Genomic DNA, 19782 nt, shown 5'->3' on the forward strand with positions numbered 1-19782 from the left:
GTTAAAGGAAAGGCCATGTAATACAGTGATGAACATGCCCTTTCCCAACTACTTTGGCACGTGTTGCAGCCATGAAATTCTAAGTTAGTTATTATTTGCAAAAAAAAAAAAAAAGTTTATGATTTTAACATCAAATATCTTGTCTTTGTAGTGCATTCAATTGAATATGGGTTGAAAAGGAATTGCAAATCATTGTATTCCGTTTAAATTTACATCTAACACAATTTCCCAACTCATATGGCAACGGGGTTTGTATATGTGGTGTTTTTACCTTGCTCCGGATAAGTCTTTGAGTTCTTTCCAGTGGTCAACAAACTGGGACAGTCTCTGCTGGATCTCCTCTTGACCAATGGTGTTGTCATCAGACAGCTTCTTTCCAGTATCCAGCACCGACTGGAAGCATGTACCGGTACAAGATTTTAACATTTCAGTATTCACATGTGCAACTCAACAAACTCCTGAAACCTAATCCTCATATCCCATAAAAAGGCTTTAAATGTGTTTTATACATATTTGTGTGTGAAAGTGACATATAAGAAACATTTAGGATTGGTTGTCATGTGACTTTTCCAAAATAGAACCCAAATTAACAGTGTGTCAGTTAAACAAACTAATTTACAAAAGATACATTTTTACTATTGATAAATATATTTTATTTCCTTAATTCAATACATTTGTACAACACTAAAAATTAGAGATGTCCGATAATATCGGCCTGCTGATATTATCGGCCGATAAATGCGTTAAAATGTAATATTGGAAATTATCTGTATCGTTTTTTTTAATTATCAGTATCGTTTTTAAAAAGAAAAAAATGTATTAAATCAACATAAAAAACACAAGGTACACTTACAATTAGTGCACCAACTCAAAAAACCTCCCTCCCTCATTTACACTCATTCACACAAAAGGGTTGTTTCTTTCTGTTATTAATATTCTGGTTCCTACATTATATATCAATACAGTCTGCAAGGGATACAGTCCGTAAGCACACATGATTGTGCGTGCTGCTGGTCCACTAATAGTACTAACCTTTAACAGTTAATTTTACTAATTTTCATTAATTACTAGTTTCTATGTAACTGTTTTTATATTGTTTTACTTTCTTTTTTATTCAAGAAAATGTTTTTTTATTTATTTATCTTATTTTATTAATTTTTTTTAAAAAGTACCTTATCTTCACCATACCTGGTTGTCCAAATTAGGCATAATAATGTGGTAATTCCACGACTGCATATATCGGTTGATATCGGTATCGGTTGATATCAGTATCGGTATCGGTAAGAGTTGGACAATATCGGCATATCGGCAAAAAGCCATTATCGGACATCCCTACTAAAACATTTTGGTTTTTTTCAAGTAACAAAACAATGTAACATTTATATAAATCTTTTTAGCAGTATGAATTAGTAAAAATTGACAAATGTCTTGCATGTGTTGTACTTGCTCTTTGCTATATCCACCATCATTCAACTTAAAATGGATTGTTACGAGTTAAGTAAGAAGGGCTTTTTCACAAATATAAAAGTTATGTTTTGACAAATGCACGCTGTAGTGTAAACACATGATTTATTTTGACCTTTATCGCTGGCTCGTGGGCTCCCAGCTCAGCTTCAAGCCGCTTGTGTTTCTTCCTGAGATTCTGAACTCCAGTCAAATCACGTCCATAGTCCTCTGAACTTACAAGCAACTTCTTCTCCCTGTTTGATGTTGGGGCAAAAATACACAGCAGCTCGTTGGCAAGGTTATTTTAAAATGAGGGCTGTCAAAAATAACGAGTTAATTTGTGATTAATCACAACAATATCAACGCACTAATCATATGTACCTACATGGAGATTAATCACGCAATTTATTTTGACCGTAAATGCTCCTTTAATGTAACCACGGATAGTTACCTGAAAGGCGGCACGGGTTGCTATATCGTCAGTGATCGGGTCATTGCATAAGCCATTGCAAAGATGAGTGAAGAGAATGACTGGTGTGCTCGCTGGCAAATTTAACTTCAAGATTAACCTGTTACCAACTTTTGAGCAAATAAATGAAGTGAAGTATATTTATATAGCACTTTTCTCTTGTGACTCAATGCGCTTTTACATAGTGAAACCCGATTTCTAAATTACATTTAAACCAGTGTGGGTGGCACTGGGAGCAGGTGGGTAAAGTGTCTTGCCCAAGAACACAACGGCAGTGACTAGGATGGCGGAAGCGGGGATCGAACCTGGAACCCTCAAGTTGCTGGCACGGCCACTCTACCGACCGAGCTATACCGCCCCACAAATGACGTGCATTCAAGTAAAATATTTAAAAATGTACCTGTATGACATTCTGACAATTAAATTGCAATTAATCAGTTCATTTGAATTATGCAAGCAAGTAATTAGTTGTAATTAATCACGATTAATTTAATTTCAAAAGTGTCATTAATCTGTCCAAAAAAAATGTGTAATTTGGCAGCATTACTTAATACATGAAGTGAAGTGAATTATATTTATAGAGCGCTTTGCTCTAGTGACTCAAAGCGCTTTACATAGTGAAACCCATTATCTAAGTTGCATTTAAACCAGTGTGGGTGGCACTGGGAGCAGGTGGGTAACATGTCTTGTCCAAGGACACCACGGCAGTGACGAGGATGGCGGAAGCCATCCCAACATGAACAGCCGATATACTGTCCTACAAATTATTGCCGATATTATTTTGAGATCGAATTAAGTACAAAAGTAATCATAATATAATATATAGCAATGATCCAAGTACCCTTTTAAAAGGCAATACACATTTTTTCTAATTAGTATTTTCTATTATTGTAATTGAAAGGTCATTACTTAATTGTCTTTTTAACAAGTAAACAAAATAAAATTGACTCTCAATCTCTGTTAGCAAAAATTGCAGTTCAATAAATGTTGAACATCTTGAAGTGCATTTTTTCCCGTTGAAAAAACTGGTTCAAGTGTTGTGTTCATTGTTGTCTTCACTTTCTAACACATTTAACATACTGGCTTGTTCGTCCATGTTGAAGGAGTCATATTTCTCATTTGGTTTGAAGCACTCTGTTCATGTAATTCTGCTATTGAATAAACATGCTAAGGTGCTGAGAGCAATACAGAGTGAACTCCCTTGCACCCGGTTTGAAAACGAGGGACAAAGAAAACCAACATACACGGACATGGCAATTTATCGGAACCTCCCATGCGCTTCACAAGTCACATCGTTTTATATAAGTATTTATAATTATTTTTTATAATTTTAACCACCTGTCAATAGTACCAGTACCTTGCAAACCTGGGTGCCTAAGGCCTAATATTTTTGCTTTGACAAATTTATCTTATACTTTTTTAGGTCCATTGTTAGATATCAAGTATTAACAGAGGAAATGTCAAGATGTATCAAACAAATCCGACTGGTGTTGTGTACCAGTAGATTAAAAGTAAACAGAATAGAAAAGAAGTGACTCTCTTACTTAATCCAAGACTCTTCATCATCCAGGTCCCTGAAGAACTGATGCAGGCGGTGAGACTCATTGAGCTTGGCATGGCGGCTGGCTGCCATACTTTTAATTTTGATGAAACGGCCATTGACGGCGTCACGCTTCTCCTTCACTTGAGAGGTGTCCAAAGCAGTGCCCATCAGACTGTCAGCCTGGCCACTTAGATCCTTCAGACGATCCTGAATCGGGAGGGAAAGTACATGTAGACATTATGTAGTTGTCTGAAAACTAACCACAAAATGGAAAGTCAATAAAACGTGTATCAAGTTTAACCCTTGTGTAATGTTCAAATTGTTGTTACTCAGCCAGGGTTTGTGGGTCTGATGGACCCGTTGCATTTTGTGGCTTTTAATGCCTCACAATCAAACACTTTTATGTTAAAATACTGAACAGATGTTTACCTTATCCCAATAAACATCTATCTACACAGGGATTCTTCTTTTGTGTTTCTGCACCTGCGGTTCCCACACAAGGTTGCAACATTGTTTGTCAACACTGTCTGCTCTCATTTTCTCGCACATTTGACCCTCTGATGTTCTGTGTACCTACACTCTGTCCTCCTCCTGTCTAGGCCTGCTGTGTGTGTGTGTGTGTGTGTGTGTGTGTGAACATCAATTTCCCCACTTCTATTAGCCCCGGGTGGACCCTGACATCTTATATGTAATAGAAATGTGTAGGGGGGGTGTATGGTGTGTGGTCATTAAATATGTATTCTGATATATGTTCTTCACAGAAAACGAGCCAAAGTCAGTGAGTCTCAGTTTGAAAAATATATTAATTGTATCATTTTTCTTTTAATATAAAATTCAAACGGGTCCCACAGACATTTTAGATGTGTGTTTAGCCCATGAACTTGTTCCACTTAACTAATTGTAACCCGACTTACTACCTTCACCTTGGCTCTTGCATAACATTCTCCTACATATAAGATCTATAGCCCTTGTGCCCGCGCTATACGAACCACCATTCTTGGTGGTTATGGCATGATATGAACTTAACTGCCCACTGCCACCTGCTGTTAAATCAACTGTTTAACTTGTGAGAAAAATGGTCAAAACGTTATTGACAATTGAAGGAAGAGAGCATGATAGGCTGATGCGGAGATCTCATATCGTTTTACAATATACAAACACATCTAATGTATCCAAAAAACACTGTGGCCTGTGGTCTATGCACAGAAAATCTATGATTCAATACTACCTCGCTATATAGTTGGTGTTGCTGAAATTATATGCTTAGTTCAATGTACCTCGTGGGCAGAAATATCTGCCTCCAGCAACTGGTGTTTCTTCAGCAGGTTGTTGACCGACGCCAGATCTTTACCATAGTCCTCTGAGGCAAGGAGTGCTTCCACCTAAAAACACATTGTGTCAGTCCAACAGAGAGCCTTACCATCTCTGTTCTTAATGTGATGATTACCTCAGAGAGCCAAAAGTCAAAGTCTTTGATGCCAGTGTTAAAGTTCTGCTGCTTATTGGCATCCTTAAGTTTTTGACTCTTTTCAGCAGATTTATTGACGAGGAACTGCCACTGCTCGTCCAAAGCACTTAGGCGGACCTATCGAGAAAAATACATGTTTGTACAACACGTACTGTACATTTTACACAGCCAAAATGGCACTTTAGGAATAATCGAATATTCTTCAAAGCATGCCAACTGTAAGTTAACATGTAAACAAAGCACATGGTTTAAATACCTTCACTGCATCCTCACTGCCAGCACAGGCCCCTCTCTGGATGAGAGAGTTCCCAGTATCTATCACTCCTCGGATTCTGTCAGCATTGGCATGGAGCTCCGCCTCAAACGCTTGATGCTTCTGGTGTTTGCTCTGCCACCATTGAGACAATCAAGATGATACAAAAAGTGTAAGATTATATCATGACAAGTTGCAACACCGGTAGAACTTACGTTTAGGATAGCATGTCTAACATTGAATGCAGGAAATGCGATTGCAATTACAACCCAAGCTATTGACTAAGGGCCTGATTTACTAAAGGTTTGGATGTACTAAAACACGTGCAAACTGAGCTACTAAACGTGTGCAAAGTGGATTGCGTCTGTTAATTGAGCGGAAAAAATCGATTTTGCGTCTGTCTTCATTAATATGCAAAATATTTGCTGATCATCAAAACGCCCACAATATTGGGAGGAGAAAATGCAAATATAAATATTTAGCTCACGCAATGCGATTAATCAACACTCGTTACCGTTTTGTAAGTACTATATTGTCTTTTATTTAACACGTGTCAGAAAGACGTACAAACTGACAGTTCCACACACGGCTGCACAGACAGACAATGAAGAGACTAGAATCCTCCGTCTTACGTGTGTGTGTGTGTGTGTGTCAACATTTTGGACTGCCAGAAATAAAAAACAGACATATCATATATTCAGCAATTTCCTTTTATAATTTTATAGCTGCTGGATGACTTAAGGGGCTGATTAAAATTCATTCAATTGATGCGTTATGGAGTCTGTTTTTTTTAATTTAGGAAATATATTAGTATAATATATCTCCTTCATGAAAGTAAGTCTTTTATTGTGCATTTTCTTGCATTTCAATCATTCGAGACGCACAAATGCACTTTTGATGCAATCCCCATCCTTGTGCATAGAGACAAGTGTCAATGTGCGCATGTTTCTGTTGTCTAGATTGCGATTCAGAAAAGGTGTTACAGATTATAGATGTGTGCTGCTGGTTCAACACATCGCACATAGGTAGGAGCATGATAACATGAATTTACAGAAAATGATCGTTTCTGTGGTAAAAGTCCAGTATGCACGCAAAGCCGTCATTTAAATAAGGCGACGTGCACCACTTTCCAATTGTACACGCAGTGTTAGTAGATCACACGCAACATACCCACTCATAGTACACGTTATTTTATTTTTTGCACACGCTGTTTAGCACGAGGTATTTGGATCTTAATAAATCAGGCCCCAAGTAAGCTAATTGAAGTAGAAGCAAAGCCTTCGGTCTCCAAATTAATAAAAAACATCATTATTTAGTTTGTATGTAATTAATATAGTAGTGTCAGTAGACTTTGAAGCTTAAAACAGACATAAAACAGTGGCAACAACAAAAAACAAATCTAGGGATTTTAGTTACGAACCCAGAATATACACTTGCACTCATCATGGCGTACATATCATAATTACATGTGCCCTTCATCATTTACAGTATATTTCCCAGGGTGTAATGATACTATAATCAACTGTTTTTGAAGATTAAAAAAAACAAAAAACTGAATTGGGTGCAAGTTTTAATTTACTTTATACAGGGTTACAATTATATATAATTTACGGACTCAAATAGATCCAAGAAACAAGTTAGTGGGCTTTATCCAGTCTTAAAGCTGTTTTGATGTGTAATTAGGATGAATGCCGTGATGGAAAAAGAGATTAAACAATTTGTAGTACTTCATCAGGAAATCTGCAGGTATCAGCTAATCTAATCTTTTTAATGATACTTAAAACTAATTTAATGCCCATGTCCAACTGCATACAGTTATTCACATTGTCTGTATAGAAAGAATTGATTGATTTAATTGAGAACGTTCACAGGATGTATCATTCCAGGTATCCGGTGTTCATAACCCTTTCAAACGCAATAAACTTATTTCTCATTCACACAAAAAGGTTGTTTCTTTCTGTTATTAATATTCTGGTTCCTACATTATATATCAATATATATCAATACAGTCTGCAGGGATACAGTCCGTAAGCACACATGATTGTGGGTGCTGCTGGTCCACTAATAGTACTAACCTTTAACAGTTAATTTTACTCATTTTCATTAATTACTCATTTCTATGTAACTGTTTTTATATGATACATGATCCTAACCGTGTCAGGTCAACAGAAAGATTTGGTTTTATTTTATAAACCAATTTATCGGTAGTTCTTGGCTTCGAAAACCTTCAACAATGGACTTTACAATTTGATTCAATGAGTGCTTTATTTATTTGTAGACCTTAATTTAACCATGATAAGTTATTCTGGACTCTTCAGAACACAAAGATTTAAGAGTGTGCATTGGTTGCCATGATGAGTGCATGTAAACTTGTAAATACAACTTGCCAGCAGCACAATCTGAGGTGACCAAGTAGATCAGTTTGTAAGGACTGGGTTGAAATGTGACCAATTCAAGTCCTGCTTCAGTCCAAAGTACGGTAATATGTATAGAGTAGTAAGGAAATTGGGACAGTGCGGCTGGAAAGGTTTGCTTCCACTAATGAGGAATAAAAGAATGATAGTCCCTTCTTGCACAAGTTTTCTATTCGTTGGTGGATGTCTGTAGAATACAAAGCGTGTGTGCGCGCACTTGTGTGTATTTGTGGTGCTCAAGGGAAAAAGAAGCACTTTGAATAATAAGAGAATGTCTGAATGGATCCTTGTCGCCCTCAAATCAGTAACAGCCTGAAATGAGCCAAGTTGTATGTTAGTCCATCATTTAACGACTCAAACATGTGACAAGACAAGACAGACACAAACTAGCACTACTATAAAACCAAAGTACACATTGTTGATTTTACAGTGGAAATAAAATGTCTACTGTACACAAACCCCTGTTTGACTGCCAGGTCTCTGGGATGTAAAGGTGACACCGATATAAACTGTTCACATTCAAAAAATATTTTATAATTCCGTTGTAAGCTTGTTTGTGGACCAAACACAAAGAAAAATGCTTTTTTAAATATGCGTGTGGGTGTAGACAAAGCCTTACATGCCACCATTACACATCAGCAGCAGTGTTTGTGCTTCAAGGACAATGTTTTCTCATCTCATGCCTACACTGAAAGGATTGCTCTGGTGAATGTATTTTCGTTAAAATGTTGTTGAACTGTACCAATTGGTTCTTACATTATAATATGGGTGTTGAAAATGTGTTTTTGTTTTGTTGTTTGCCTATGCATGGTGCAATTGTATGTGTGCGATATGTATTATTTATTGCAAATTTTTGGTTTGTCATCGTGTTTTACTTATGTAGCTGTATGTAGAAATGGCACCGCTGAAGTGGCAGCTGATTGCAACAGCTCTGCGCTTTTCCTTTGTGTTCTTTGATGTTTTCCTTTTGTTTTCATGTGTTTTTTTACTTTATTTTTTGTGGACTATCAGCACTGCAACCACATAATTTGCCCAATGTGGGATGAATAATGTACCGTATATCCTATCCTATTGGCCTGCGCGCACTGCCCTGCTCTCAAAGACTACATTGGCTTTGATGCTCAGGTGTAATATTACTTTTTAAAAACGTATAATGCTGCTTGAAGTCTAGTTGGTGTCAGACAAAGTCTCTTAATTTGCTAGCAGATGTGTACTTGTTTAAATAGACTGTGATAGAGATGATGACAGGTAAGGACGACTGTCGAGGGAATACATACCATGATGATAGAGGGCCACACACAAAGACTCACATCCAAATATAAACAGATTTGAGTTTACTTTTAACGGAATTACTTCAAATGAACTTCCTTATTATTCCAGTATGTTCCGTATGAAATGTCACATATCATAAAAGGTAACATTTACAAGGGTGTGTGTAAGTGTTTTTATATCCACTGTACATCAAGTCTACACAAAGCGAACTCAAACTGCTAATTTGTTAGTGAACTCACAATACTCAAACTTACCAGTAGCTTGGAAAGCTAAGGAAAAACACAAACATTAGACAATTTTTAGTCTAATTCAGATAGGACACACAAGCGGATTAGATAAAATACTACACATTTTCAAAAGAAAATATGTACAGAATAATTTGCCCCTGTTTCTGCTTGTTTATCATTCACATTTCATTACAAAGTTGTTGATTATTGAACTGTAATCAAGCCAAAGTGTGGCCACAAATTGAACTAAGCCTTCAAAAGGGAATTTACTTTTTCCCCCTAGAGGGAGGTAGGTTATCCTCCTCAATAGAAAAGGTATTTAAAAATGGTGCTGTGTATTTTGGGTATACTTCTATTAAAATTAAATAACAATGCTCTGAATGAGGGACAAGTAAGCAAAATCTGAATTACCAGGAAGCACTGTTTTGTCTTCTTGCGGGCCAGTATGAACTATACTGTCAAGCCTACATTTCACTAGTTAACTTACAGTGACACTAGTTAACCAATGTTACTCGTGTTCACTCTAAATTAACGGTAAATACCTTACAGTTAACAGTAGTTTACTGTGTTAACTTACAGTAACTGTAATTACTATGCCACTTGCAGTTAAACATATAGTGAACATTTAGCTAACTTACATTGAACTAGTATTAACTACAGGTAATTAGGATGAACCTACAGCTAACTAGAGATAACTTTGTTAACCAGTGTTTACTTAGTTAACTACAGTTAGATAGTGTTAACAGCTAAGTTTTTAAACTAGTACCTACTTTTAGTAACTAATGTGTGCAGTTAGCAGGTGGTAACTTGTGTTAAATGAGTGTTACCTCGTGTTAACCAACATCTAATTATGGGTAACTCAGTTAACTAGTGTACACTTAGTTATTTACTGTTAATTTATGCGACTCATGTTACGGTACAGTTAACTAGTGTGAACTTACAGTTAAATAGTTGTAACTTTAGTGAGCTAGTGTTAATTTATAGTTAACTTAGTTAAATACTGTTAGTTTACACTTAACCTCTGTAAACGTACAGTTAACTAGTGTAAAGTATTGTATGTGGGTTTGCACTCTTGCAATGAAATGCATACCTGTATGTTGGTGGGGTCCTTGTAGGACTCATCTGTTGCAGTCTGCAGTTTCTCGCTAATCCATGCTTCAATTTCATCCACATCTCGGCTGAACTGCTGCAGTGTCTGGGATTCACCAAGTTTGGAGCGCTTTTCTATCATCTGGGTTTTCAGGCGGCGCCATCTTTGAATCAAGCCAATGGACATTTCTTGTCAGGATTTTCACTTGTTAATGATAATGTTAGACATGCGGTACTTTCTGGAAGATGTGTGTTGAATTGAGAAGGATGTAATACAGAAGATTTATTAACATGTCCACCACTTCATAGCTTTCCTCTTGGCACGCATTTGTATTTTTGTATTAAACAATAAACATATCAAGCAATAATAGCTACTCTTGCAGATTACATGTGTACGTCTACAATATTTCATTTCTTATAGTTACATAAGTTGTGCAGTATTATTAACTCTTAAGTAATAATTCTGAAATGTTATTTACAGTCCATAAAGCATGTTGCTTCTGTAGCGTCATCAGCTCAATTTGCATAAATGTTCCTGCTGGCCAACACACGTTCCTACAGGAACCTTTGAGTTCTAGGAAATTGCCAGGAACTAAAAGTTATTGACTATTCTAAATATCTGGTGTAAAAGGAGTTTTGGCGTGTTTGTTCACAAACAGCCTTGTAATTTTTGGGCGTCTACCCTACTTGACTTTGCTTTTTTTTGTCCCATAACACTTAGGATCTTTTAAGAAATGTAAATTATTGAACTGCATCCAACCTTAGCAGCAATCCTTTTTGTACAGTACTATCCCACCGCATTTAAAGACAGAAAGCATTTTTGCCTTTGCCATCAGGAGGAGCTTAGATATGAGATTTTCCCTGCATTGGTTAAAGTGTTTGCTTATTGGGGTAGTCCTAAAACCTCTCTACATAAAAAGTGCCTCAAGTTGATATTTAAAGTTAAAAGTTAAAGTACCAATGATTGTCACACACAGACTAGGTGTGGTGAGATTATCCTCTGCATTTGACCCATCACCCTCACACTCTGGGAGGTGAGGGGAGCAGTGAGCAGCAGTGGAATCATTTTTGGTGATTTAACCCCCAATTCCAACCCTTGATGTTGAGTGCCAAGCAGGGAGGTAATGGGTCCCATTTTTATAGTCTTTGGTACACTGCAAAAACTGAAATCTAAGTAAGATTAAATATCTCAAATAAGGGTGATATTTGCTTATTTTCTGTCTGATAAGATAATTCTTCTCACTAAGCAGATTTTATGTTCGAGTGTTTTACTTGTTTTAAGGGTTTTGGTCCTAAATGATCTCAGTAAGATATTAATGCTTGTTGCTGAGATTTTATGACCTATATTGAGTAAACATGCTTGAAACTAGAATATCAACTGTTGCAAAGCTGTGTCATCAACACTCACAAGTATAAAACTACTGTTTTAAAGTAATACTTTTTTTTATTTCAAGCATGAACAAAAGAATCGTGACTTTGACACAATTGTGTCTCATATTAAAACAGATGACAGCCAAATGGACTTTGCGGTTTTATTTTCAATGAAACAATAGAAAATACGTACTTAGAAGCATTTAAGTCCCATCTTAAAACTCATTTGTATACTCTAGCCTTTAAATAGCCCCCCTGTTGGACCAGTTGATCTGCCGTTTCTTTTCTTTTCTCCTCTGCTCCCCTTTTCCTTGAGGGGGGGGGGCACAGGTCCGGTGGCCATGGATGAAGTGCTGGCTGTCCAGAGTCGGGACCCGGGGTGGACCGCTCGCCTGTGCATCGGCTGGGAACATCTCTACGCTGCTGACCCGTCTCCGCTCGGGATGGTGTCCTGCTGGCCCCACTATGGACTGGACTCTTACTATTATGTTGGATCCACTATGGACTGGACTCTCACAATATTATGTCAGACCCACTCGACATCCATTGCTTTCGGTCTCCCCTAGAGGGGGGGGGTTACCCACATATGCGGTCCTCTCCAAGGTTTCTCATAGTCATTCACATCGACGTCCCACTGGGGTGAGTTTTTCCTTGCCCGTATGTGGGCTTTGTACCGAGGATGTCGTTGTGGCTTGTGCAGCCCTTTGAGACACTTGTGATTTAGGGCTATATAAATAAAGATTGATTGATTGATTGATATAGTAGTACAGTTGTTATTAGTAAGAAAATACTTATTTTAAAGTATTTTTGGGTTAACTAAGGTTAACTAATTTTACTTGTTTTGAAAAGTCTGGACAAGCCAAATTTTCTTGTTCTATTGGCAGATAATTTTGCTTAGTTCAAATAAAATACCCCTAATTTTTGTATTTTTTTTTCTTGGTTTTGAACACTGACTTTTTGCAGTGTATTTGCTGTGTCTTTAAATAAAAATATATTTAAGTGAAACAAATGTGATGTGAAAATAATACCAACCTGTCAAGGACTTCATTACGGCGATTTAGGATCTCAGGTTTGGCATAATGGTCTGCCCCAATCAGCTGGTTAGCAAAGGATTGCAGAGCAGCTATTTTCTCTTCCTGTGTATTGAGACGGATTGATTTTTAGAAACAAAAGCAGTCATCACTGAAAATTACAAAAGTATGCAACAATCACCTGCACATTTATGGCCTTATCAAAATCTTCATGTTTCTTAATGAGCGCCTCAACACTGTCAAGAGAGTCTCCTTTGTCATCACTTGCAAGGAAGGCTTCTCGAGCTGCCATCCAGTTCTCAGCCTGCTCGCAGTCCCTGCTGAAGAGCTGTTGAAGACATCAATGCACATGAATAGTTGAATACAGATGTTAAACACATACATTTACTTGAATGCAGCTCTTGTATCATAAATACATACGGACATAGCTATTGCATACATCAATACACAGATGTTAAATTTAAACAATACACATTCAACAATACTTATTCTCTATTTGTTTTAGGCTTGTCAAGTGTTTGGCCATCTAAAATGTTGGTTTATGCTCCAACACATTGTTTTGGTTGAGAATATCAACTGCGAGTATGAAAGTTTTTCCATTAGAGCAATAAAGAGTAAAGATATTGTTCCTGCTTTGCATACACAGGAAACAAACAGGTTTTGGCGACACAGTTCTAGTCATCCATCGTTTACCTGGAACTCGAGGCACTGGTCCAGCATCATGCGCCGCTGCACCCAGGCCTTTTCCAAGTCCGCACGCTCGTTGTCCAAAGCCTCCAGTCTCTGCTTAATGTCTGGACTTGCATAATGACCCTGAGCCAAAAGCTGCTGTCCAAACTGCTCAAAGGCCTGGAAGGTACCAACACGAGCATCTATCTCGGTGCGGTGCTCCTGCAAACATGGACATATGGACAAAAAAAGTGAGCACATGATGGCTTGTTTTACTATAAAAGGTTTTGTTTACACTTTCAGATTTTGAGCTTTACTGTCTTTACAGGACTTTCCTAAGTGTGAGGGCTGCCTCGCCTAGAGAGAGGCTTCATTATGCTACAATGTCAAAGCACCAGCGTACACGACTTGTTCTTCCCCCTGATGGACCTTGACAACGCTCTCCCAAAAAAAATCCATTCTTAGGTTAAATGTGATGCAGACTGCAGAGCCGTGATTGGTCAGCCTATTCTGAAGAGGGTTTCCCCCCGCACAGGAGAGCTGAAGTCACAAATGTATACTTCAAATGGATAAATCTTGTATGACAGAAAGCAAGTTATTCAAAATTTGCATGGCAACTGTTGGCTACACGTATTGCGTACTTTGTGCAAATAATTACTGAGTGTGTTGCTTCCAGTAACGCTTGTTTGTTTTGCACAAAAAAATGTAGTTCTCAAATAGTTTCTTTATTCCCCAATTACATAGCTTCATAATGGCCAAGTTCTGCACAGCCCAAACGCTCAAACAAGCATTCAAAATACGGTAAGCCCATCCTCTGCCTGGACTCATGCAACGGTTACACAGCTCACCTTCGTGAAATAGATTGAGGCTATCAGAAGGGTGGGCATAGTGACTACAATGAAGCATAATGAAGCCTTTAGACTAGTGCTGCAGCAATTGATTATTTTAGTAATCAATTAATCAGATAAAACACACTTTATGGTCTCATTGTGTACTTAAGGGAAATAGTTGAAATAAAGGATTTTTCTGCTTATTGTAACCTTCATTCTTTTTAGTAATAAATGCACATCATCAACATTGAAATTGCAATCTTAATATGTTTGCATTAATGAAAAATAAATAAAAAATCTCTGTTGTTCACCCCAACACACACATCACAGCACTCACACACCACCACTCATGTGCGCTCTATTGCAGCGCCATTGCAGAAACTATATTAAGTTCCGGGTACTCTGAGCAGTGTGAATTTTCAAAATGTTATTTATTATTTTACTATTCATTAAATGATTGATTTAAATCTAAAGAATCCAGTAATTGTCGCGGCCATACTTTTAGACCTTGAAAAACCCTCATACTGTATTCATTGTTGAAATGAGTTCACATCAACCAAACAAATAGCCCCAGACCCGTCGCTTGGCCCACTGTTGGTGAAAGTGGGCTGTTTGTGCACCAAGGAAGGTATGAGTGTTCACACTGAGCAGATGTTTGTTTTACCCAACATACCAGCCTAATAACACTTACGGTAACAAGATAACAATAAATAAGAATGGGTACTAAGGCTGAAACGACGCGTCGACGTAGTCGACGTCATCGGTTACGTAAATAGGTCGACGCCGTTTTTGTGCGTCGGCGCGTCGCATATTTACGTCACTCTACTTTACTGTCATGGCGGAGCGCAAAGCAGACGATGCGAGCGAGGGGAAAAAAGCACGCCAAAAGTCGTCAAAAGTGTGGGAGTATTTCAATAAACGGCCTAATAATGTTGTTGTATGCACACTGTGTCGAGCGGAAATGGCCTATCGTAGCAGCACAACGGCTATGAACGAACATTTGAAAAGAAAACCCCCGACAGCGTTCTTGCCATCACCATCAACAAGTCAATCGTCCGCGTGCGTATACGTTGTCATTATTACACAAAAACATGAATGTGTCATTTGTATCTGCGTTGTAAATTCATAAACTAAAGCACCGTTTTGCTCTGAGAGGCGCGTTTGGCGTGCCTGTTCAGTGTTTACAAAGACGCGCTCCTCTTTAACGCTGTGGAGAGGCGGCGGCGGTGGCGAGCGAGCGGCGAGGCGGGGCGCGCCGGGAGCGACGCCGCAATCGTGCCCAGGTGCGCGATCCGCGCAGTTGGAAGAGAAAAGACTTTGTGTAAAATTAAAAGATTGTAAACCTGGCAAAGCCGTCTGGCGTTCAGTCTGTCGGTCCTGAAAGAACCCCACGGCACAAGACGTGTCACAAACGCTAACGTTAATTAGTTGTGCAAATACCTTTTACAACATTAACAGTTACATATACTATGTACAAACGAACAATTAACTTTCACTTTAATCATACTATCATTGTTGTGTTATTAAGCAAAATAAGCAATACTTTTACTTTTGTTGAAATGTTTACACTGTACACTTTTTTGTATTGGATGTTTAGCTTTATTTTTGCACATTTTAGCAAATAAGCAATACTTTTACTTTTGTTGAAATGTTTACACTTGTTACAGAATATTTCCGTTTTGCACTTTTTTGTATTGGATGTTTATCTTTATTTTTGCACATTTTAAAGCAAAATAAGCAATACTTTTACTTTTGAAATGCTTATACTATTCCAGAATATTAAGATTTGCACTGGATGTTTACTTTTATATTTGCACATTAAAAAGCAAATAAGCTACTTTTAATTTTGTTAAATGTTAAAAGTTTTAAATGTTTACATTGTTACAGAATATTTTGTCATGTTGTTGTCAATGTTGACTGAGTGGCCATACTTTTTTTTTTGTAAATAAAAGCCATGCCTTTTGAAAAAACTGGCCTACATTTATTTTTTCCTCTTCATTTTAAATAAAAAAAAAAATCGGTAAAAGGAAAAATAATCTATAGATTAATCGAAAAAAATAATCTATAGATTAACCGATTAATCGAAAAAAATAATCTATAGATTAATCGATAGAAAAATAATCGTTAGCTGCAGCCCTAATGGGTACCGAAAGCCAGTAGCATAAAGGCAACAGCGTTAACATAAACGGCAGATTTTAGGAAAAAAGTAGTAAACATCAGTGCCTCATCAATCAATCAATCAAAGCCTTAATTAGGTGCTACAATTACTATTAATTTAGTGGCACTGAAAAGAGTGAAAAATTAGGGTACAGTTAGAGGTGAGTCAACTGCAGTGACGTATTACACTTGTGAGCATATCGCTAAAATACTCAGAGACACAGGAAAGTGTGCTTGTACTTCACCTAAAAATGCTGAGTCAGCCACCTGCAACAAGTTTGAAAGCGATGCTGTATCAACAACATCTTGTACGTAATTATTTATTTTTAAAGAATACACAACTCTTACTTTTAGGACGAACTACCAAACATCGTTGTAATGCTAGTACAACATTGCCACAACGATCTATTTCTGCTCCAAAAAAGCAGAATTTTTGCACATAATCAGTGGAATGTATACACTTCAAGTACGGTACTGTAAAATATTACCAAAACATTCCCAGTGTTGTGTATTACTGCTGGTTTTGTTATGATAATTAGAACAATTTGTTGTAGATCTGATTTCATATTGGTTAATGGGTCAATTGTATTATTGAAGTACCTAAATTACTACCGTATTCTGTTCAACTTGTATGTCACAAAATTCCCCTAAAATAAAAAAGGGCAATGTCTTTTGATAACATTTTTGTTTTCTTTTTTTAAAGAACTGGTTCTGGCATCGTTTTTACCAAGTAACCATTTAGCACCGTTATGGGATAATAAGTAATACTGAAATTCAACGCCAAAAAATAGTATTATTCATCCCACACCTGGTGTCGTTCAAGAAGGGCTTCAGCTCCAGTCACATCTTTAGCTAACTCCTCTGAGGAAACCAATCCTCGGATTCCATTGATCCAGGACATGAGATCTCTGTGTAGAAATAGAGCAGGTTTAACACAAACAAACAATTTGTTTTATGGAGGAATGTAGTTAATCATAGAACTGGCATATTAATGTACATTACTGTATACATAAAGACAAAGTACATTAGTGTGTACATTAAAGGCCTACTGAAACCCACTACTACCGACCACGCAGTCTGATAGTTTATATATCAATGATGAAATCTTAACATTGCAACACATGCCAATACGGCCGGGTTAACTTATAAAGTGCAATTTTAAATTTCCCGGGAAACTTCCGGTTGAAAACGTCTAGGTATGATGACGTATGCGCGTGACGTCAGTAGTTGAATCAGACATTTTGGAATAGGTCGGTCGCCAGCTTAAATCGTCTTTTTTCATCGCTAAATTCCACAGTATTCTGGACATCTGTGTTGGTGAATCTTCTGCAATTTGTTTAGTGAACAATGGAGACTGCAAAGAAGAAACCTGTAGGTGCGATCGGTGTATTAGCGTCTGGCTACAGCAACACAACCAGGAGGACTTTGACTTGGATAGCAGACACGCTATCCGACGCTAGCCGCCGACCGCATCGATGATCGGGTGAAGTCCTTCGTCGCGCCGTCGATCGCTGGAACGCAGGTGAGCTTCGGTGTTGATGAGCAGATGAGAGCTGGCGTAGGTGGAGAGCTAATGTTATTAGCATAGCTCTATCGAGGTCCCGTAGCTAAGTTAGATTCAATGGCGTCGTTAGCAACAGCATTGCTAGGCTTCGTCAGGCGGTACAGCATTAACCGTGTGGTTACAGGTCCAGAGTTTGGTAGTATTGTTGATATTCTGTCTATCCTTCTAGTCAGGGGCTTATTTATTTTGTTTCTATCTGCAGTTAAGCCCGATGCTATCACGTTAGCTCCGTAGCTAAAGTGCTTCGCTGATGTATTGTCGTGGAGATAAAAGTCACTGTGAATGTCCATTTCGCGTTCTCGACTCTCATTTTCAAGAGGATATAGTATCCGAGGTGGTTTAAAATACAAATCCGTGATCCACAATAGAAAAAGGAGAGAGTGTGGAATCCAATGAGCCCTTGTACCTAAGTTACGGTCAGAGCGAAAAAAGATAAGTCCTGCACTGCACTCTAATACTTCACTCTCACGTTCCTCATCCAAGAATCTTTCATCCTCGCTCAAATTAATGGGGTAATCGTCGCTTTCTCGGTCCGAATCACTCTCGCTGCTGGTGTAAACAATGGGGAAATGTGAGGAAACTTTCAACTTGTGACGTCACGCTACTTCCGGTACAGGCAAGGCTTTTTTTTATCAGCTACCAAAAATTGCGAACTTTATCGTCAATGTTCTCTACTAAATCCTTTCAGCAAAAATATGGCAATATCGCGAAATGATCAAGTATGACACATAAAATGGATCTGCTATCCCCGTTTAAATAAAAAAAAACCATTTCAGTAGGCCTTTAAGTTTCTTGTAACATGCAGGTGTTAAAAACTACTGCTCTCACCTGAAGTCCGAGACAAAGCGCTGCAGGTCATGCGAGTTTCCAAGTTTGTCCTTACGTTGGTCAGCGCGTCCTACCAGGCTGCTCCAGGCAGTGTTAAGCTCAGTACATTTCTCCTGGATGTCATCCACTGCTTCTGGGTGGGATTGGATCAAACGTTGTGCTGTCTCACCGAGAGAGTTGACCTGGATATGATAGCCAGCATGAGAACACTTGTCAACTTCTCTGACATGAGCCAAACAAAAAAGTTACCTTATCGCCCAAAGCTGCCAGGTCTCTCTCAAAGCCTTCGTGCTTACGCTGCAGAGCCTGAACACTGGCCAAGTCGTGACCGTAGTTGTCCGTGTTGAGAGCCTGGTTCTTCTCCTCAATCCACTCTTTCGTTTCATCTGCATCTCTGGGGGAAACAAATTGCTCGTTATTTAGTAGGGAAACATCTAATGATGGGTCTGTCCAAATAATGGAAGTTTTAAGCAACAAGACTTTTGCCGAAATTCCCAAATGTCCATGAAATTCCCATTGAAATGAATGGGACATTTTTCAAAGTTCCACAATTCCCACATTTTTCAACCGATTCAAACCATTCCACCTTCAACACATTCCACCATGCTGGAAATTCAAACTACCGGTACCCTTTTTCCAAGTTCCAAACCATTCCAGGATTTTCCAGAATTCCTGGTTTTCCAAAGCCCTATTTTCACCCTTTTTTCTGGCGACTACTCCTTCCACATCTTTCAACCCACTTCAACAGTTGCACCGTCCAAACATTCCTCTTAATCAGGACAATAAACAAAGTTGTTTTTTGAACTAAAAAAATTCCCAATTTTTCAGAAATTACTGGGATTCCTAATACCATTTCTCAATTAAAAATGGTACTACTTCAACATTTCTTGACCAATTTCAACACCAAAACATTTAAACTCATTCAGAACATTCAAGTCTTTTTACATTTTCCAAAAAATTCCCGCTTTTGCCGAAATTCCCAAATGTCCATGAAATTCCCACTGAAATGAATGGGACACTTTTCAAAGTTCCACAATTCCCACATTTTTCAACCGATTCAAACCATTCCACCATCCTGGAAATTCAAACTACCCTTTTTTGCAAGTTCCAAACCATTCCAGGATTTTCCAGAATTCCTGGTTTTCCAAAGC

General features: G+C 38.0%; 1 protein-coding gene across 5 annotated transcripts in view; it reads right to left on the minus strand.

The window, feature by feature from the left end:
- The window catches only part of sptan1 (spectrin alpha, non-erythrocytic 1), an 87234-nt gene that overhangs the window by 20484 nt on the left and 46968 nt on the right, over nucleotides 1-19782 (minus strand). For 3 of the 5 annotated variants that reach the window (XM_061980698.2, XM_061980696.2, XM_061980695.2), the window contains 14 exons: nucleotides 18881-19025; nucleotides 18632-18813; nucleotides 17048-17147; nucleotides 13277-13474; nucleotides 12765-12911; nucleotides 12585-12688; nucleotides 10183-10345; nucleotides 9120-9134; nucleotides 5183-5314; nucleotides 4906-5043; nucleotides 4736-4840; nucleotides 3460-3665; nucleotides 1580-1700; nucleotides 272-393 (listed from right to left, as the gene is read on the minus strand). In XM_061980698.2, the coding sequence (XP_061836682.1) occupies nucleotides 272-393; nucleotides 1580-1700; nucleotides 3460-3665; nucleotides 4736-4840; nucleotides 4906-5043; nucleotides 5183-5314; nucleotides 9120-9134; nucleotides 10183-10345; nucleotides 12585-12688; nucleotides 12765-12911; nucleotides 13277-13474; nucleotides 17048-17147; nucleotides 18632-18813; nucleotides 18881-19025 (1878 nt within the window). The remainder of the gene's footprint in view (nucleotides 1-271; nucleotides 394-1579; nucleotides 1701-3459; nucleotides 3666-4735; nucleotides 4841-4905; nucleotides 5044-5182; nucleotides 5315-9119; nucleotides 9135-10182; nucleotides 10346-12584; nucleotides 12689-12764; nucleotides 12912-13276; nucleotides 13475-17047; nucleotides 17148-18631; nucleotides 18814-18880; nucleotides 19026-19782) is intronic. The other 2 variants (XM_061980699.2, XM_061980697.2) reach the window with 1 other exon arrangement.

This window comes from Nerophis lumbriciformis, linkage group LG20, assembly GCF_033978685.3.
Source record: "Nerophis lumbriciformis linkage group LG20, RoL_Nlum_v2.1, whole genome shotgun sequence".
In the NCBI taxonomy this organism is placed as follows: Eukaryota; Metazoa; Chordata; class Actinopteri; order Syngnathiformes; family Syngnathidae; genus Nerophis; species Nerophis lumbriciformis.